Below are 22,348 nucleotides of genomic sequence, written 5' to 3' on the forward strand. Positions count from 1 at the left end.
CACAGACTATGTGTAGACACACCTCCTCCACACCTTCATGTCTTTGATCTCCACCCCAAACGGATAACGTGTGACGGGCATGCTATTCTCCTGCTTAAATTCATGGTCAGAATACAGGTTGAGAGAAAAGTGCATAAAAATAGAATTGTGTTCCATTTACGCGCGTTTAACTCGATACAGAATTCCCCCCTGCAATGCCTTCAGAAAGTATTCATACCTCTTGACTTATTCCACATTTTGTTGTTACAACCCAAATTCAAAATTGATTAAATTACAATTTCTCACCCATCTGCACACAATACCTCATAATGACAAAGTGAAAACATGTTTTTACATTTTGTAGCAATTTCTTTGTAAACGAAATACAGAAGTATCTCATTTACATAAGTATTCACACCCAAGTCAATACTTGCGATTACTGCTTTGAGTCAACTTGGATATGTCTGTATCAGCTTGGAACATCTGGAGTTGGGGATTTTCTCCCATTCTTCCTTGCAGATTTTCTCAAGCTCTGTTGAGCGGCGCTGAAAAGTCATTGTCAAGTCTTTCCACAGATTTTCAATGGGATTCACGTCTGGGCTTTGGCTCGGCCACTCAAGGACTTTCACATTCTTGTTCAGAAGCCATTCCAGCTTGCTTTGGCTGTATGCTTGGGGTCATTGTTCTCTTGGAAAGTACATCTTTGCTCCCAGTCTGAGGTCATTTGCACTCTGAAGCAGGTTTAAGGGTTTCCCTTTATTTAGCTCCATTCATTTTCCCCTTTATCCTTACCAGTCTCCCAGTCCCTGCCACTGAAAAGCATCCACAGAGCATGATTCTACCACCATCATGCTTCAAAGTAAGCAGACATAGCGCTTCAGGCCAAAGTGTTCAATTTTTGTCTCGTCAGACCACAACATATTTTGTCTTATGATCTCAAGAGTCTTTCACATGTCATTTTGCAAACTCCAGGCGTGCTGTCATGTGTCTTTTTCTCAGGAGTGGCTTCCATCTGGTCACTCCCATAAAGCCCAGACTAGTGAAGTGCAATAGAGAATATTGTCCTTCTGGCAGGTTGTCCCATCTCAGCTAAGGAACTCCGTAGTTCTGTCAGAGTGGTCATTGGGCTCTTGGTTACCACCCTGACCAAGGTCATTCTTTCCTGGTTGCTCAGTTTGTTTGGACAGCCAGCATTAGGCAGAGTCTGGGTAGTTCCATATTTTTTGGAGACAACTGTGCTCTTAAAATTTCAACACTTGAGAAATAGTTTTATACCCTTCCCCAGATATATGCTTCATCACAATTCAATCTTGGAGATCTACGGACAGTTCTTTGGACTTCATGGTGTAGTTTCTGCTCTGACATGCACTATCAACTGTAGGACCTTATATAGACAGGTGTGTTTCTTTCTAAATCATGTCCAAGCAATCACAGGTGGACTCCAATCAAGCTGTAGTGACATCTCAAGGTTGATCAAAGGAAATTGGATTCCCCTGAGCTCAATGTGGAGTATCATAGCAAAGAGGTATGAATACTTATGTAAAGTAGATATTTCTGTACCTAATTTTTAATACATTTGCAACAAATTCTAAAGACATGTTTTTACTTTGTCATTATGAGGTATTGTGTGTAAAAAAAATCTATTTTATCCATTTGGAATTCAGGTTGTAACACAACAAAATGAGGGGTCAAGGGGTATGAATACTTTGAAGGCACTGTATGTGCATGATCTGGAACACTGAGCCCTTACTACCTTGGATGCTCCTCTTGAAGAAAGCCTTGCAGCCCTCGCAGGACCACACCCCGTAGTGGTAGCCCGACGCGTAGTCGTGACACACGGCACAGAAGTGCAGTTCAGCCTTCCCTTCCAGCGAGATGACCGTCTCCTCACCCTCCTGCGAGCGCTTCCTCAGAGGCTTACTGTCCGTCACACAGAGAGAATACAGACAGCAAAGACAACATGACTGATGATGTTTTGAAAACCATACAAAACAAGGGTAAAACTTTATAATGACATTCATGAATAAGCCTTTCAAAGTGCCCCCCCCTCCCTTCTGACCTTACTGACTCACCATCACAGATCTAACAGGACTGGATAGGTGAAAGCAATATGAAGAAAACACTGTAAATATAATCACTCCTGCAAGGAGTGAAGAAACTCAGTTTCCTACCTGCTCTCAGATAGGGCGCGGGGCTCCGCCCAGGACACTCGGGTTGGCTGGCCTTGCTGTGGGCGAGATTGGGGCCGATGGTGCAGAGACAATGGAGGCCCCATGTGAGCTTGGGGGGGCCAGAAGAGGGAGGGACTGAGGGACTGGTGGGTGGATGGGCAGTCAGAGAGCGCGGGCCCAGCGTAGCTCAGCAGAGTGGGGCTGTAGAAGGACAAGGGGTTGAAGTCGTGCCCGATGTCAGTGTATGGCGAGGGGATGCAGATGGGGTGGGCCTCCATGGGCAGCGCCGGGGACGGGGCGCTGAAGATGGGCGAGAGGATGCGGCCACCGCGGCCAACACGGCTGGGATCCACTTCCTGCAGCTTCAGAAGGGTCGCAGAGTCACGCTCTGGGAGTGGAGACGCAGCCATTGGCGACTGCGGGAGCTCTGAAGGCAGGCCAGGGAGTCTTCTATATTGTGACATCAATGAGACACACCACTCCCAGTAGGAGGATGACAGTGTCCCTTGAAGCTGATTTAAGGTCAGTTGTGAATTTTTCCTTCATTAATAATTGAGATTATAATTGGGGGAGGAAAAGCTGATCCTAGACATGTGCTTATGGTCCCAACTGTAGGAGATCTCAAAGCAGGCTTTAGCAGAGGTCTATGAGAATTTTAGCAAGAGACTCGACTATAGGAAGCCTACAAGAGGATCTGGCTGTAATGCATCATCAGCATGGAACACGGTTTCAGGGGTTGTGTCACCAGACATGGACGTGGCTTTTTCCCAGAATCGATAAGTGGAGTAGCAATCCATCCGTGTATGGATCTCTGACGACATCAAAAAATGACACAATGGCAGGGTCTCCGATATCAGGGGATTCCAACTGAAGGGAAAGAGAGAAAAGGATTGTGTCAAACAGAGCACTTCACTAAAACATCATACATTAAACTCAAACGAATTATTGAGAGCCAATAACATTCTATGCACAAAACCGAAGATGTTCCACAACTTTTTTTTTGTATTTTTAAAAAGGGGACTGCACTATCCAATCTCCTTTCATATTTTTTTTTACATTTTATGACAGGACAGTTTTTCTGCCTACTGAACACGACCCATGTTTTCAACACTACTCAGATAACCTCCACAGCTCCACTCACTATAGCACTCTTTGTAATTGAGACCTTATTCAAGTACTGCCAGTGGCTACAGACATAGTTAGCATCTCATAAAACCATGAAGTATAAAGGACTACATGTGGAGTATTGAAAAATGAAAACGATCAAAGCCCAAAGACTAAACACCTCCCTCTACAACTGGATCCTGGACTTCCTGACAGGCCGCCCACCAGGTGGTAAGGGTAGGTAACAACACATCTGATCTTCAACACGGGGGCCCCTCAGGGGTGCGTGCTCAGTCCCCTCCTGTACCCCCTCTTCACTCATGACTGCATGGCCAGGCACGACTCCAACACCATCATCAAGTTTGCCGATGACATAACAGAGGTAGGCCTGATCACCGACAACAATGAGACAGCCTACCAGGTGGTGTCAGAGGAAGGCCCTCAACATGGTCAAAGACTCCAGCCACCCTAGTCATAGACTGTTATCTTTGCTACTGCACGGCAAGAGGTACCAGAGCGCGTCCAAAACGGCAGGTTGACAATGTCAATGAAAACACTTCCCAGTTGGTCAGCGCATGCCCTGAGTACATATCCAACAGCATACCACCCTGCATACCACTGCTGGCTTGCTTCCGAAGCTAAGCAGGGTTGGTCCTAGTCAGTTCCTGGATGGGAGACCAGATGTTGCTGGAAGTGGTGTTGGAGGGCCAGTAGGAGGCACTCTTTCCTCTGGTCTAAAGAAATATCCCAATGCCCTGTGTAGGGTGCTGTCTTTCGGATGGGACGTTAAATGAGTGTCCTGACTCTGAGGTCATTAAAGATCCCATGGCACTTATTATAAGAGTAGGGGTGTTAACCCTGGTGTTCTGGCTAAATTCCCAATCTGGCCCTCAAACCATCACGGTCACCTAATAATCCCCAGTTTAGAATTGGCTCATTCATCTCTCACCTGTAACTATTCCCCAGGTTGTTGCTGCAAATGAGAATGTGTTCTCAGTCACTAACCTAGTAAAATAACGGAAAAATACAAATTGTGAATGTTGACCTGTTTAAAGGTTTTACGGACAGCGTGACCACACAGTCTTCCAAAACAGCTGGTGCTCTCATGCATACTTTAGTGTTGCTAGTCTCGAAGCTGTCTTGGAGCCTGTTGGTCAGACACTCGATGCTCCAATACCACTTGCCAGATGATAACAGAGTGGCTCGGGTGACTGGGTCATTGACGATCTTCCGGGCCTTCCTCAGAGACCGTCTGGTGTAAATGCCCGCACACACCCTCTGTAGAGCCTTGCGGTTGACGGCGGTGCAATTGCCATACCAGGCGGTGATATAGCTGGTCAAGATGCTCTCGATGGTGCAGCTATTAAACTTCTTGAGGATCTGAGGGCCCATGCCAAATTTCTTCAGTCGTCTGAGTTTGAAGAGGCACTGTTGCGCCTACAGTGTCGGTGTGATTTGACTATGTCAGATCCTCTGTGACGTGCACGCAGAGGAGCTTTTGATCCTCTCCACTGCAGCCTCGTCGATGCAGATGGGGGCGTGTTCACCCCCGTTTCCTATAGTCCGCGATGGTTTTGCTGATATTGAGGGAGAGGTTGTTTTCCTAAAAGTGTGCGCTTTCCCTTTAAGACCCATGACGTCATTCACACAAAGTTAGTTCAAGGCTCGAGCAAAGATGGGAGAGATGAGAGGCATGGGAGACTAACTGAACTCATTATTTTTTGGTTTGAAAATTAGCAATATTTTGCGTAATGTTATCACAAACAATGTACTCGGGTAGAGAATAGATGTTGGCTTCAGCTGTAAGCTAGCAAGGAAAGTTTGCCTACAAAGCTGGAAGCTACTGATATCTTCCAGCCTTGCAGTGTTCTAGCCTGTATTGGACATTGTTTTGGGAACAGTAATTAACAGTTTCAACATTTCTAAATGCTGTTTTGCATTATTCAAGTGTAATAACTTCTGCGCTGCATAAGTGGTAATGCAGCCCAGACACCCATGAGGAATTACTGAAGTCACTGGAAGGCTAGAGCTAGCAATAAGTAAGTGGAGCAGGCACGGTGCTCTCGCGCTGTACGGGGACATCAGCTGTGCTAATAGACAGACTTGATCCTCTCTCAATCAGTAGACGACGTGAGATATTTAACAGAATAAATTATATTACAGAGACATTTCTCATGTTCTAGTATCGAAAAAGTACTGTTTCGGTATACCATGCAACACTAAGCTGATATGGTCCTTAACCCGCCTCTCAAATCACCTAATGATGACAAAGTGCTACAGGGCAATATACATTTATGCAGGTTACCTTTGGTTGCTTGGGTAGAGGGACAATGGTGGACATCTTGAAGCAAGAGGGGATTACAGACTGGTTAAATATGTCCTAAGAAACACTCCAGCCAGCTGGTCTGCGCATATCGGATACCATCTGGAGAGTATTCACACGGGTGAAAGTCTTACCCACGTTGGCCACACCGATCTCACAGTCCTCTTGAGCAGCGGGGGCCCACGTAGGAGGATCGGGGTTAATTCGACAGGAGCATTTAGCTCCTCTCTGAGAGAGGCATCGTTGTTCGCCACACAGCTGGTTTTCCCTTTATAATCCATGATCATTTGTAGCCCTTGTCACATGTGTTTGGCGTCAGAGCCTTTACGGAACCAACAGAGCACACACGCATACACAAAAACATAGAGACAGGGTTGGGGACTAATTACAAAAAAAACAACCCCTTACATTACCACCAAAAATATTGTTAATCAGATTACAGATACTTTTGAAAAAATGTATGATTACTTCTCGGATTACTTTTCAATTCAGAAATTACTTTTGGATCTCAATGACATTCAAATCAGCATAGGAAAAGAGACCACTATGATGACACATCAAATGTGCTTGATGGATTGCGGGAAAAAAGCAGGAATGGACTTTTTTTAGGCTCCAGTCCAATCTATGTCTTCCAATGGTGCGACTGCTGTCGGCATCCAAAGATTATCCAACTTGATTAAACGCTTGGAGATAAGAATGACAGCAGTGTAGCCTACGGGCGATACGGATCACTTATTATTAATATCTACATACAGCAATTGTTATGAATCACACTGCTTCACTGTAATTTAGCTATTTACACCTTTACAGATGTAAGTTTGTTGTGCATGGCTGATCACAAATATAGGCTATATGTGTAATTTAACCCAATAATGGTTGAATTTAAGAACTATAAGCTGCCTATAAAGAATTGTTTTTGATAGGTAAAGATATAGCATAATCGTATTATTGTCTGTAGTAGAAAGAGGTGGGTTAATAAAACCTACATAACCATCCCTTAAAGTCAAATGCAACATCCATTTATGGCCAACTATGTTAACCTCCAACATTGATTTATCCTGCAATAGATCGGTAATATTTATTTTGTCATCTTCTAATGCCTCTTACTGAGTTTGGGTAATCCAAAACTTACATTACTGATTACAAACTGTTAATTGTGCAATTGATAAATACTGGGTCTTCTCCGTGTATTGATTGATTGTGACACTGCAGGACGTCTGACTTGGTGCAGGACTCACATTACGACAGTCCAGTGCTCTGAGGGCAGTTTTTATGGGAAGCCAGCCAAAATAAACGTACCTTAACCCCAATGGGTAGACATATATAGAAACAAAAAACAGACAGACACATGCAGGGTCATCCCTAGCTACTAAGCGCGACTGGTAGGGGGCCCACTTTTTTAGTAGGAAAATCTGGTGGGTGAACCAGATAATTACTGATCTTACTGACTAGGTGGGTTCAAGCCCGGGTCTCATGCACACTGCAAAATTGTGTTAGCCTGCTGAGATAAAGGCTAGGCATTTGTTTATGGAGCTAATGTAAGTGTTCAGGTCTCAGTTAAGAATTACTACTATCACCTTACAATGGCAAACCAGGCAAGCACAGCTAGATTATGTAGTTGAAATATACTACACCCAGGGCTGGTGCCATCCCCTAGTGCCATTGTGGCCTTGAGCAAGACATTTAACCCCTAAACTGCTGTAAGGGTGATGCTGTAAGGCTGACCCTGTGCTGCTACCAGCCTTTTGTGTAAATAGTGTGTCAGAAATGTATGCACTGTGACAGAAGACATACCCCATTGGTGTGTACACACAGACACACACAGGTTTCAGACGAGCTCAGGTAGCAGGCGTCTGTCGCCTTTTATGACCCATGTGTTGCTGGGAAACACAGTTCCAAGGAGAGGTTAATCATTCTTAAATGTAAATCATCATTTAGTGTTTCCCCTTAGCAAAGGCTATATGGCACACTTTCACTGCTACTTCAACAGGCTAGGAATATGCATACATCCCAATGCCCAAAATGTAAACATAGCTGAAACCATCCCATCACGTTTTGGACGCATGACAGGCTGACTACACCGCTCGCGTCGCGTGTGCGTGAGCGTTGCAAAATACATTTTGAAATCTATATAATTCAATCATTGCACCCACACTGCTCTTGCACGCCAACGAGCGTCTGCATTGCCAAGGGCTAAAATAGAAGTCAGTTCTATTTCTGATGCAGTTTGCGCTGCAAGTCCTGCCTCTCCCATCTCCTCATTGGTTTATAGAAGCAGGTACACACGTGCCATCTCTTCATTGGTTATACCCACGTGGGTGACTGAAAGACGAACGAGGTCAGTGTTGCACCTAATTTCTGAAAGTTGCCAATCGCAATATAAAGTTAAGAAAAGAAAAAGTCTAGGAGGAAGAGAGATGACTAGAAACGATTCGGTTGACCATTTTATGTGTGGATTATTTGTCAGAGTAGAGGACCTTGTCCATTTCAGGTAAAATAACAACTCAATGTTTATATCCCAGGACAAATTAGCTAGCAACAGCAAGCTAGCTAAATAGAACAAATCAGCTAGCAAGTGCAAGCTAGCTAGCTAAATTGCCATAAAGGTTTAATGCTTTTCGACCTGTCCCCAAATTAATGTAATTGGTTCAGAGATTGTTTTGATATTTTAAACTGCGTGTCGTGATCGCGATTGGTGTGGGGGGACAAAATACATTTATGCACGATGGCGCACGTGCGCAGCCGGTTTGGGTTCCATGTGAGGCAGTTATGACAGCTAGCAAAATAGGACAGGAGCAGTAGAGCACAACTGTAAACAAATTGAAATAACTCTATTAGCTGGTTAGCTAGCTACTTTAATTATCTGTGGTGTAAAACAAATCACCTACTGACAACAAGCGCTCCTAGGGCTTTATTTTAACTAACCTAATGCAATGCTAAATCTTAGTGTTGGCGGTAGCGCTATACTGTAGGTCCAGGGGTTTGTCAGAAATATATCCCACTCTACCCAGTGTGAAGCCTTCCACGGTAAATCCATGTCCTCTACAAATTTAACAAGAGATTAGCGACAAGGAGGAGCCATGAGGTCGTGTTGGTTCGTTTACTCACCGATTCATGCTGCCGCTACCACTGTTGCTGAGCAGTAGGACTCACAAGTCACCAATTCCCGCCAAACAGTGTATGCTCGCTGCCCTCTGTCTCAGGGTGTTCAACAGCGATTTCTCATTTAGTCTTGTCCGTCCCAGCTTGAGTACAGACGAGCCAGTGTATTGTCTAGCTGTGCTATTTCAACACTGAGAACTGTACTCTGTCTAGAATAATACATCGGTCTTGAATAAATCCACATGTAGTCTAGAGCTGGGAAGATAAATCGGAAATGTTCAACACCGACCATATGATCACTTGTCACAGGCATTTTTCTGATATCGTTCATTACGATAAGTAGACTATACTAGAGAAATGTGAAGTTTGGAATGAAATACGTTGGGTGATACATGGGTGATTTGTTAATGGGACAATTGATGGCAACAACCATCAAACTAGTAGCAGTAGTTTAAAGGATACTTTAAAAAAAAGTATCATTCTATTTATCGTTATCGCATCAATTCAGGACATTTTTCGCCATATGGATTTTTGTCCATATCACCCAGCTCTAATGTAGTCCAAGACTTATTCTTGTTTTTTGGAAATTCTCAGATTGCAGTGAACAATATATTTTGAGCACAGTTCGGCACCAGTTCTGCATTTTAAATTGAACTTTTGATCTAGATTTCTCTGGTCTAGATTATCAAAATCATACACTTGAACTTGGCCCTTGCAAAACACAGGCAACAGAGGACAAACATATGGCAAAATCATACAGTCATACAAATATTCCCTTTTTTCAATTTTATAAATCCAAGTTGATTGAAGTTTGGGATAATTCTGGCCAATTTCAAGTATTTTTAAACATAAAGCACAATTACTAGAGCATTCTGCATCCTTAATTATTATTTCAGGGCGAAAGCACATGAAGGGGGGCTTTTGGTGTTTCGTTTGAAGCAGTGACCTTGCCTTGAAAGCAGCCTCCCCACTACTCAGTCCTGAAAACAGCTGGCAATGAAGCGTGAGAGAGCAACTCCCACCTACTAAACCTACTGAGTATGGATAAGATACAGGGCCAACACCATCTATAGAAGACCAACCAACACATTTACTTTCCCTATTTGGAGCGCTTTGCTGCACATTAGCCCAATCTAAAGAGCTAGGCAAAAGATTCCTAATGGAGACTCGTGCACACTGGCTATTCAACCAAAAAAAAGGCACCTCATCCCACATGCCTGATGTTATAACACCCACAGTAATCCAACATCACCTTATACCATCATGCCACTACTTGGCCAATTCAGAGATAAAAGAAACCCCATCCTCATGCTCCTCATGCTACACATTACAGCACAACTACGAAACCCAAATGTTTTTTGTTGGCTTTCCCAGCAAATGCCTAGGTTTTAGCTCAGCAGGCTAGCACAGACCCAGCAACTCCGAGCCAAATTGACCCCGGGGATGGATGGATGGATGGATGGATGGATAGATAAAAACATAAAATGTCATAGCAGAGCTGGCAAAAAGCACATGTGCCTTCACACCAAAGATCAGGGTTCAATCTCCCCTTTAAGAATCAACTATATGTTTGCATTTGTTGCACATCCATACACCAAATTACTTTGATCTAACCGTACCCAGAAATGAAAGAGGTGAGCCAATAGCCAGCTAGACTGTTACTTGCCTGAGCATTTTCTACATTGAATCCATGCTTCTGAGGCTCTCATCTGCCTCACTGAGCTTACGTGTGTAAAACTACTGGGGAGGGGTGCAAGGACTCTTATCCCTGAGATACTTAGAGGAAGTCGAAAAGTGTACAGTACTTAATTTCACTTAACAAAATGCCTAAAGAGGTACTTTGGACTACTGCCCTGAATATCCCTAAGCCCACTAGCTCCAATCCCAAACCATATTCACCTCCCAGTTTAAGTATCCACACTCCACTAGCTGAAAGCGCACAGCTTCTAGAGAAAATCTGCTCAAACCAGTCATGCACAGGTGTTGCCGTTTGAAGATTTGTACAGCGTGTTTCTCAATTACAACCAAAACCTCATCCTTGTTGTACTGTACCAGGCATTCGCTGACCCAAAAAGACTGAAACGTAATAGTTGGAGATTTGACCTCGGGGGTATTTTTTTTTACAAAAACAGGACACCCCCACATATAGGCCAACATGCTTCCTAGAGCAAAGGCATTTGTCTAATTTACGAACTACATGGCATAAGGCCAATAAATCCTATGAATTTTGACTGTGTTCCAAGATCCCCAAATAGGCTTGGCTGATTCTCAATGACATGTCAAAGATGAGAAGGAAAGAACAGAACATGACAAAAGAGAAATGGGAGAAACAAAAAGGTTGTTGAAAATATTGACCTACATATTTTTTTTACCTTTATTTAACTAGGCAAGTCAGTTAAGATCAAATTATTATTTACAATGACGACCTACCAAAAGGCCTCCTGTGGTGATGGGGGCTGGAATTAAAAATAAAATATACTACAAAACACACATCACGACAAGATAGACAACACTACATAAAGAGAGACCTAAGACGACAACATGGTATGGCAGCAACACAACATGACAACATATTAATTTAGGGTTGATGGAAAATCAATTCAAACCTGTTCTCACCTCAAATGAACCACTTGATTGTTGCAATTGTTCTAGCCTAAGCATAATCATCTTAGACTAAAGGGCACATTCTCTGTCCAAGACACATGGATGCAAAATTTAGAGAGAGTACCAATGGACACACCACTATTGAGGTTATCTGAGTGAGCTTTCTCTGAAAACGGTTTACTGTCAAATAAGTACATATGATTGTACAGCAAGGCAAACTACAGTGTAAGTCACCATTTCCCAAACTAGGGGTTGTGACCCCATGTGGGCTCGCCTGATTTGAAAATAGGGTCGCGAGAGAAATTCTGGAGAAAAAAAAATTGCACTTGGTTCATAGAACCAGGGTTACGTGAGTAACCTCCAGTAGCCGCTAAATGCGGTTGTAATAAACAGTGGTTTCTGTTTTCTTCCTATAAATGTTGCTCTAACCTTTTAATGGCTTAAGCTACAAAATCTTATGACCCCATCACTGAAAGATACAACTCTCAGAAGCACATACCGTATGTGTCGTCTGTTTTCCTCAGAACCAGGCAGTAAATCAGACTGGTGGAAAAAGAACATCAATTATGTTATTTTCTACACAGAAGATCATACACAATTATTGCCTGATGTTTTCCTGAACTTCCCAATGCCTTTCTGATTCACTTCAAACCATACTTCCTTTAGATTGAAATATTATTACAAATCAATCTAAAACAGTTTGACAGACTGTCATAGCTCCAATTAAAAAGGTAAAAATGTGTTTTTAATTACATTCATTTTTTTTTTTTTTTTACATGTTGGAGTTACAAAAAAATTGTTTTATATCAAAATGGAGTCATGGCCCAAAAAACTTTGGGAACCCCTGGTGTAAGTGGTGACGAATAAATCATATCAAAGTAATCCACTATGTGGTGGTGACAGTGTAGCCAAACTGACATTTTTCATTAAGATAAAAGTATTCTTGTGAAAAACCTTTTAAGGCTAATGCATGAATGAAAAGATGAATTGGCCTGAATAAATTAAAAACCCTACCTACATACTCAATTTGGTTGGGTTCATTGATGATTGCCCATTAAACCTGCGCTAAAGGAAAGTAGGCTATTCTCAAATAAATGATTGACTATTTGAGAGTGAAAAGTTTGTGGCTGTGTGGTTATGACACTGTGGATCCAACGCTCCTTTATAACTGTACTGACATCCTGTCAGCATATGCGTATGTCGCACGTCACTACTGCACTGGAGAGGCTTTTGAACGTTAACTAAACATTTTTTATCAAAATGCGTTCTGGAACATGTGAACTTTTATGTGCCTTAATAAAAAAATGTGTATGCCATCTATAAATACGAACAAAATTGTTAAATTACGAGCCTAGTTGGTTTAGTCACGGAAAAAGCCAGGAACCTTCCCGCTAGCCGCGTTTGGCTGAGATGATGGATGAGCTAGACCTGCTGAGAGATGAGTTTGGATGTAGCATATTCTGTCTATAACATGACCTGGTCAGTATGTGTAGGTAATCCTTTCTAACGCAGCTTTTTTGAAAGACATCACAAAGAACTTCAAGCGTGTTACTAATGCTTTCCACTTTCTGGAGGATGATCATGCTGACTCTCTGACTCAAATCAGACAATGAGGAAATTCCCGATTTAGGTCGAAAAGAGATATTGAACCAGACATTGTAGAGTCTTCTGATGACAGTGATGGGGAATTAACGCCGACCAACAGTGTTGTTGTCACGGAAGAGGTTGACCGAGTTGAAATCAGTGGAATGCTCAGTGGAAGCAGAGTATGATAGCCAAGGAGATGGAGAGTGTCGAAAACAGAAGGTTGTTGTATAAAACATGTCTCCGGATTACATCTTCAAACTAAGGAAAATCACGGCATCCGTGACAGAAAGGGAGACGCCGTCATCCATGTATATGGGTAAGAGTCTAGCTAGCTACATTTTCAATTATTATACATTTCAAATTTTGGCAGAAAGCTAACATTGCACCTAGTTGGTTAGCTACCTGCAGAGACTGTAATGTGAAGAACAACTTGACCTGCACCTAAGTCAAATTAGGATATAACGTTAGGCCAACGAGACAGTGTCCAAGTTCTAAAATTGCCCTGCTTTTATTTCGTCACACTCGCAACCGTAAGCTAATTTCTTTAAATAGCTCGCCATTAACTTGTAAATAATGATCTTGACAAAAGTTAAGACGCTGTCAGCTATGATATGGTCATTATTTGACCTGGCTAGCCAGCTAACAAACTAGAAACTAAACAAAACATTGTTTAGAAAGTTTACTTTAGTTACCTGGTTTGCTAGATTGACATATACTAAATGTATTTTTAAACAGATGGGTTTGATGATGAAATACAACACCTATGATATTTTGGACCACCAGGCTGCTGATTTCATGTTGGATGACAATAGAATGATGTCACTGCGACAACTGTCTACAGACATGTCGATAGACGTAGTATAAACCAGCCTTTAGTTTCGAAATCTTTGGTTGTTTAGTACACTACCGTACTCACTCTGTTTAGCACATGGCTTCACAGGGCTCCCGAGTGGCGCAGTGGTCTATGGCACAGCATCTCAGTGCTAGAGGCGTCACTACAGACCCTGGTTCAATTCCAGTGTCACATCCAGCCATGATTGGGAGTCCAATTGGCCCAGCATCGTCCGGGTTAGGGTTTGGCCGGGGTAGGCCGTCATTGTAAATAAGAATGTATAGGGGGTAGAAGCTGTTTAGAAGTCTTTTGGAACTAGACTTGGTGCTCTGGTACCGTTTGCCTGTCGGTTGCAGAGAGAACAGTCATTAAATAAAAAAATAAACATATGACTCCTCAAAGAGATGGGTGGGACTAACTAAGGCTGAAGAGGATGTGAATGATGCTGAATGGGTGTAGACAAAGAGCTCTCTAGTAGGTTTACCAAAACATTCAAGGGCCATTTTCTCAAAAGTGGTACAAGTTTATTAACTTTCAAAGCAGAATTAGCAGAATTACTTTCCCATTGTTCCTCAACTCTAGTGTATGATATACAATTTTCTAGCTCTGAGACTCTATTTTATCCAATGTAAAAAAGACCAAATCGAGCCGGTCGGTCACAGAAAACTTGAAAGCAACTCCTGTAGCGAATGGTTTAAAAGTGAGATCCCCCATAATTGGGCCTATTCTTCTTATTCTTATTTATCTTTATCTTATATTTTCACTGAAATACATGTTACACAATAATCATGTAATACAATTTTTTATAAAAATATGCAAACCTTTGTCACAAACACACGCATTGGCTTGTTCAGGCTTCCATTTCTTTAGGGCAAATTGCTTTTTCAAAAAATATATAGGTGGCACCACAGGTTCCAGAGTGGTGGGGCGAATGATCAGGTAACCTAGGCAAGTCAGTTAAGAACAAATTCTTATTTACAATGACGGCCTACACCGGTCAAACCCGGATGACGCTGGGCCAATTGTGCACCGCCCTATGGGACTCCCAATCACGGCCGGTTGTGATTCAGCCTGGATGAAACTCCGGAGCCTGTACTGTATGACAAAGGGATTAATCAGTTGTAAAATGACTGTTCTCTCTGCAACCGACAGGCAAGCGGTACCAGAGCACCAAGTCTAGTTCCAAAAGACTTCTAAACAGCTTCTACCCCCAAGCCATAAGACTCCTGAACACCTAATCAAATGGCTAACCAGACTATTTGCATTGCACCCCCTTTTACACTGCTGCTACTCTCTGTTGTTATCACCTATGCATAGTCACTTTAATAACTCTACCGACATGTATATATTATCTAAACTAACCGGTGCCCTGCACATTGACTCTGTACCGGTACCCCCTGTATATAGTCTCGCTATTGTTATTTTACTGCTGCTCTTTATTTACTTGTTACTTTTATTTCTTATTCTTATCCATATTTTTTTTAAACTGCATTGTTGGTTAGGGGCTGTATACCTGTTGTATTCAGAGCATGTGACTAATACAATTTTATTTGGATTTGAAGTGGTTTTAAATGGGCTATAATGGGACTTGCATCTTTCTAATCAGATAATATGGTTTGAAAAAAAATCCTGGAAAAACTTCTGGCCCTAAACTAAAAAAAAATTAAGCTTCTTAAATGGTTCTTCCTCAGCTCTTAAAATCTGACTTCAGTCTCCTTCCACCTCATTTACTTAACATCTCAATAGGTGGTCCAGGTATCCTCATGACATGGCACAAGTGGGGTTGGGCTCTTTTGTTCTCTATTGTTCCTAAAGCAAGGGGGAGGCCGATGTCATCAAAGTCACCATCAGACCAACTCCTTGAATGCGCTACTCCTTGAAGTTTGCAGTTGTGGGGGCCTTTCGTGTGTGTACTTGTATATTGCTTCTCAACAGGAAAAGTAAAACATAAAATAAATTCCCTGGAGGACATCTTTAAGGTTCCTTGGAGAACTCTTGCCTGATAAAGAAACTGAGTTAAGTGGAGGGGTTCTTGACGTGGTATATGCAGTTCTTCAGAATTCTAAAAAGGTTCTTGAAATATATTGAAGCCTGTTTAATTGTCCCTTTTATATCATATAACAAATTGGCCAGTGGTAACTAGTGTTCATTTTTTTGTGTAACATTTCTATTGTTGATTCGGGAGTTAAATTAACACAAAAAAACTTGTGTTAATAACCAGAGTTTAACCAAAACCATATCCATCAGTCATATTTCCCAGTATACTCTTTTGCAGGATGATTTATTGAAAAAACAAATCGATATCTGTTTTTGCATGCACATTGATTGATTAATTAATTAAAGGTACACTACGGGATTTTGGCAATAAAGCCTCTTTATCTACTTCCTCAGAGTCAAATGGATAAAAATATTATGTCTCTGCATCCAGTACGAAGGAAGTTAGAGGAAGTTTTGCGAGCCAATGCTAACTAGCATTAGCGCAATGACTGGAAATCTATCTAGCATGTTAGCAGTTACCATAGACTTTCAGTCATTACGCTAATGTTAGTTAGTTGCTAACTAGCGTTAGCGCAATTGCTTTCTTCATACTGCACACAGACACATAAAAATGGTATCCACAAGTTCATCAGAATCTGAGGAAGTAGATAACGGGCTTCATTGACAAAAATTCAAAATGTTGGATATCCCCACTCTGTTGGATATCCCCACTCTGTTGGATATCCCCACTCTGGCCGGATACTAATATTTATGTACACACCACTTAGCCAGCCAGCATAATGTGACTTTTAATGATACACATTCACTTAGGATCTCGCTAGGTGAAGGTCACAGAACTGAAAATGCATGAATGCAACAACCATGTCTTTCACTAGCAAGCACAGTCATGGGTGGTACTGGTAGCTCTAAAATTCACTCGAAAGGCACTCTAGGAAATGTGCAAATAAGGTTCAACAGCACGTGTCATTCCACTCATTCCACCAAGGCCGAGTGCCTACTGGTTTTCGTTCCTCCCTTGTACTCAATTGATTAATTAAGGTCCCTAATTAAAGAACTCCCCTCACCTCATTGTCTCGGTCTTAATTGAAAGGAAAAAAAACTGCAGACACTAGGCCCTCCATGGAATGAGTTTGACACCCCTGCCCTACAGTGTTAAAACAACACCCAGAAAACGAAACCTACCAAAATTTTAAGAACCATCTGAGTCCCGCATATAACAATAAAAAGTTTTTCGTAGAATCTTTTATGATGGTTAATTGAAACTCTTGATTTTTTAATGATTCGTCAAAGAACCATCCCATTTAAGGTTCCTCAGAAAACCTCATGGTTCACCTACGGTAGGGTTCCCCAACTGGCGGCCTGCGGTCCAAGTTTGGCCCGCAGGTGATTTTATTTGGCCCACCAAGCTTTATGATCATCTCACAAAAAAATTGATATACTGTATGTTTTTTTTTAAAACTTGGTGGGCTGAAAAAACACCAGCAAATCAGCTAGAAGTGATTTTTATTTTGGAAATCTGTTCCAAAGTATCCCCATGCATAATAGAGAGATATACACTGAGTATACAAAACATTAAGAACACCTGCTCTTTCCATCACATAGACTGACCAGGTGAAAGATATGATCCCTTATTGATGTAACTTGTGAAATCCTCTTCGATCAGTGTAGATTAAGGGGAGGAGACAGGTTAAAGAGGGATTTTAAAGCTTTGAGACAATTGAGACATGGATTGTGTATGTGTGTCATTCAGAGGGTGAATGGGCAAGACAAAATATTTAAGTGCCTTTTGAACAGGGTATGGTAGTAGATGCTAGGCATACCGGTTTGTGTCAAGACCTGCAACACTGCTGGCTTTTTCACACATTGGAGTCAGTCAACATGGGCCAGCATCCCTGTGGAACGCTTTCAACACCTTGTAGAGTCCATGCCCCGACAAGCTGTTCTGAAGGGGTGGGGGTATACTCAGTGTATGTGAGCGTATACAAAATGTAAGCAAGGTTGGAAATTATGTTATAGTCAAATATTATCTGTTTGGGTTTTCTTTTTGCAGTCAATTTGCAATCTACAAATAATGTTTTATTATGTTCCGGCCCTCTGACCATCCGCTCAAGAAAAAAACTAATTTGTCCCGCGGCTGAAATTTGGTTGATGATCCTGTCCTATGGTATTGCTCTGAAGAACCTTATTTGGTTCCAACTGGAACATGTTTTTTTTTAAAGAGTGGAATGATGAAAACCCTGTCAAACTGCAGTAACATTGTACTTGTTCATATGAATTCTAGTTTAAAACTAGACTAACAGACAGAGACAACAATTGAAATTGGACAATATAACTAACACGGCTGAGCTTGCTTTATTTAGGGTTGCATCTGTAGAAGAATAAACTCCTCCCCATGGTGAAGGAAGTTTCTGATGAACTTCACCAACGCCGTGGATCCGAGACAAGGCTTTGTTGAATCTAGCTTCGACTACATTGATTCGGTCAATAGTTGAAATAATGGGTCAATACTTCAAAAAAATGTACATTTTGAAACACCCACCGTGTACCTATGTTTGTCCTCTGTAGTTGCGTGCCTTTTTTTGCTGAAATCCATACTTTTGAGTTGCCATTTTTGAGCAACAGCAATGAGAAAACAGTCAACGGTTGTCTTTTATTAACGTTTAATAGAAAAAGTATGAATTTCAGCAAATAAAGAAAGGCACGCAAATACAAAGGACAAACATAGGTAAAAGATGGGCATTTCATAATACTTCAAATATATATATATATATATCGACCTTGGGCGAATCAATGTAGTCAGAGCTAGATTCCACAAAACCTGGTCTCAACTCCAATGCTGTTGTTGAAGTTCATCATAAACTTCCTTCATCATGAAGTGGAATTTAGTCCGCAGATGCATCTGTAATTAAAAAGTTACTCACACAGTCTACCCATGTCATTACTATTGTGTTAGATGCATCTGTAATTAAAAAGTTACTCACACAGTTTATCCATGTCATTACTATTATGTTGATTGATTTTCCAGTTAATCATTTTGGATTGAAAATGTCTAGGTGGCTTAAGCCAGCCGAAGTTCGAATATAAACCAAATTTGAGCACATTACATTTTCTCCAGACAAAAATAAATAGGCTATAAACGCATAATGTTACTGGTTCGTTTACCTTGGCAGAGTAGGCTCTATTCAGCTGCGATTGTTATCAGTAAACCAGTTGCTGAGAAATTTTTTATGGCATACACCATGTCAGATTGGTAATGTTTTGATGTAGCTGCTGCAACATTTCTGTTAATTGTTTTTGCTTGTGTCTGTAGGAAGTGATGTGTTATCATGTTTGCTAAATAAATACTGTTGGAAAGTGAAGAGCGAGTTTTGCATTCTTTAGTGCGTAGTGCCTAGCCGCGCAACCTCTGATTTCCGCGAATCTGATTGCGCGACACGCACAGAACCTGCAACACTCCGATGTGAAGCATAGATAAATTGTGCACATGGTGACAAATTGTGTAAATTATTGTAGAAAATATTACTTTGTAGCTCTTAACGCTTTTGCAACAATATATTTTTTAAACCAAATCAAAAAGTGGTGGGGTGCTGCCCCACTTGAGTGAAAAGTGCTGTGGAAAATGCTAGTTAACCACACGTTTGCCGGTGGCTCTAAATTGACAAAATAGAATAACACATATGCACATACAATTTCAGAAGATGGACAGAAAAATGAATACCCATTGCATTAATAAATTAATTATGTACACAACAATAAGATAGCATTGTGGTATATTGAAATAAAATAAATATGACGCTCAAAAGTAACAAGTCCATCTATAATTTGAACCCGTTATTAAGGATTCAGTAGATAACGTTAGACCTCAAATATCAGTGTAGCATCTTTCAATTTTACAAGTTAAACCAACCTAATTTTCGTGTTGTCACCTACCTTTCGTGCAGATTTTACCGCACAGACTGTCAGAAAAGTTCCAATGGTCAGTTAGAAAAACCAAATTCATCAGGAACATTGACATGCAGTTTCTGTCCTTCGTTCAGCAACCAACTGTGTCGACCTTTTCGTCAAGCGCGCACGACAAGCAGAGGAGATTGAACAGTGTGTCCGAAAATACTCAGATATAACTGATATAGCTTGTACGGAATACATTTTAGGAACTCCCGTCATTCCTCCTCCTCAACGCGCACCCCTCCCCTAGCCAAATATCAACCCTGCACTAGTCAAGTGTGATGTATTGTTGTCTCTATCTTCTTGCCATTTGTGCTGTTGGTTATGCCATGTTGTGTTGCTACCATGCTGTCATGTTGTGTTGCTACCAAACTGTGTTGTCATGTATTGCCGCCATTCTATGTTGTCTTACAGTAGGTCTCTCTTTATGTAGTGTTGTGTTGTCTCACTTGTTGTGATGTGTTTTGTCCTATATTTTGATTTAATTAATTTTTTTATCCCAGCCCCCGTCCCTGCAGGAGGCTTTTTGCCTTTTGGTAGGCTGTCATTGTAAATACGAATTTGTACTTAACTGACTTGCTTAGTTAAATAAACATAACATCCTTTTGTTCTTCTGCAGTAGGGTTTTAGGGTGGACTACATCCCACTACTGGATTCAAAGTGAAAAGAAAACCATACTCGATTGGGATAACTAACTTACTCCTCACAACTAAAATTGTCAACAACAAAAAACACTAAACAAAGCAAAACATACTCCCACTTCTTCTGTCCTTCAAAGTTCCATATCTCCCCACTCAGGCTCTGGGGCCTGAGATGGTAGTGTGGCTCGTGACAGCCTTTCATGTAGCTCCGCCGCATCCACAACGATGTCCATCTTTCCAAACTTTTCCCACTTTGGCAGATCAACATAGCTAAAGAGTAAAAGTCCACCTTCTTAACCTGTAGAATATCTGGGTCCGTCTGAAGAGAGGCAACATGTGCCTCATGACGTGAATGCCTATTCTCCACCATAGGCTCTCAGGACCATTCGCTCCCTCAACCCTCTTGACAGCTGCTGCATATGATATGTTGTGTTTGGCCCAGACTTTAGCCAACTCATTTTCCTTCACCCCTCATAGGGCATATTAAAGTTGAAGCAACGTGGTTCCCACCACAATTGCAACATTTCACACAATCAAAATTCAAACCACAGTCAACGTAATCTTCTCCACAACTTTCACACCTTGGCTTCTTTCTTCTACAGACACTTTCCATATGTCCAAAGGCACTTCAGCGATCACACTGCTGCAATCTTTGGACAAACGGTCTTACACAGTAATTCATATACCCCAACTTCATCTGGGTAGGGATGGACTCAAAAAACAAAAGAACAGAAACTCTTCACTTTCTCTTCAATAACTACACTATTCATTAGACGTGCATCATTCACTCCAGGGATATTTTTCATTTTCATCACATTGACTTCCCACAAAATGGCAGATATCAGGGTGCCCTGCTCCAGAGAGCCACGCACGACATGGCAACCTTCTCGAATCAGGTGCGAAGCAACACCAGCTCTTTCTGTTCCTCAGAAGTACACAAAATTGTAAAAAGTAAATTTCTCGTAATCCTCACTGTATTTACTTTTCCCATCACTCTTTCCAACAGTCTGGATAATTCAAATGGATTCTTCAGATTTGGCAACTCAAACCACTCCTCCTCAAAAAACTGAACTCCTACAAGATAAGAGGGGACATTCACAGAACTAGCTGTTATGTTTCCCAATACTACTTTGCTCCATTTCTTTGGACCGTAGTCCAATCTTCCTCGCTTTCACCACCGTTATTTCTAAGATCCACGCCTGCTCCTGCTTCCTCCATCTTCCCTCAATCGTCCCCCCTCCTCCACAACCCCCACCCCTCCCCTAGACATGTATTAGCACTAGTCAAGCGTCATCCCTACTCCTCATCCCTCACCCCTGCATTGGTCAGTTATCATCCCTGCTCTAGCCAAGACTCAGTTCTTCATTTTATCCCTTACCCTTGCACTCTTTTATTCACAATTGGGCAAAATACATTCTTAGAGCAGATTATTTCATTTCTCTGTGGATCCCAAAAAACAGTGGGAAAGGCATTGGGAAAACCTATTCATGCATCTCAGAACATAAGTAAAAAAACAAAAAACACACAAAAAACATTGTATAGCCTCCCGAGTGGTCGCAGCGGTCTAAGACACTGCATTGCAGTGGAGGCATCACTACAGATCCAGATTCAAACCTGGTTTGTGTCGCAGCCAGCCGTGACCGGGAGACCCATGAGGTGCTGCACAATTGGCCCCGCGTCATCTGGGTTAGGGGAGGGTTTGACCTGCAAAGATGTCCTTGTCCCATCGCGCTCTAGTGACTCCTGTGGTGTCGCCAGTTTGACGGTGTTTCCTCCAACTCATTGGTGTGGCTGGCTTCCGGGTTAACCAAGCAGTGTGTTAAGAAGCAGTGCAGCTTGTCAGGGTCGTGTTTCAGAGGACACATGGCTCTCAACCTTCGCCTCTCCCGAGTCCATTCCGGAGTTGCAGCGATGGGACAAGACTGTAACTGCCAAATAGGTATCATGGGTAAAATGGGTGAAAAATTTAGAAATAAATAAAAACATTGTATTATCTAGCTAGCTATCTACCTACAGTAGACCACTGTGCATAAGCTGCTAGCTAGCTAGATAACTTTACTCT

At 41.8% G+C, this 22,348-nt stretch overlaps 1 protein-coding gene across 3 annotated transcripts in view; it reads right to left on the reverse strand.

Moving 5' to 3' along the window:
- The window catches only part of esr2a (estrogen receptor 2a), a 39,933-nt gene extending 20,110 nt beyond the window's left edge, over positions 1–19,823 (reverse strand). Inside the window, exons 1-4 of one of the 3 annotated variants that reach the window (XM_036984517.1) lie at positions 19,631–19,823; positions 11,783–11,826; positions 2,151–3,017; positions 1,733–1,899 (exon numbers count right to left, since the gene is read on the reverse strand). In XM_036984517.1, the coding sequence (XP_036840412.1) occupies positions 1,733–1,899; positions 2,151–2,614 (631 nt within the window). In that variant the 5' untranslated portion in view covers positions 2,615–3,017; positions 11,783–11,826; positions 19,631–19,823. 3 annotated transcript variants of the gene reach the window in all.
- Positions 19,824–22,348: the final 2,525 nt, after the last annotated feature.

The sequence above is a fragment of the Oncorhynchus mykiss genome, chromosome 8, assembly GCF_013265735.2.
Source record: "Oncorhynchus mykiss isolate Arlee chromosome 8, USDA_OmykA_1.1, whole genome shotgun sequence".
In the NCBI taxonomy this organism is placed as follows: Eukaryota; Metazoa; Chordata; class Actinopteri; order Salmoniformes; family Salmonidae; genus Oncorhynchus; species Oncorhynchus mykiss.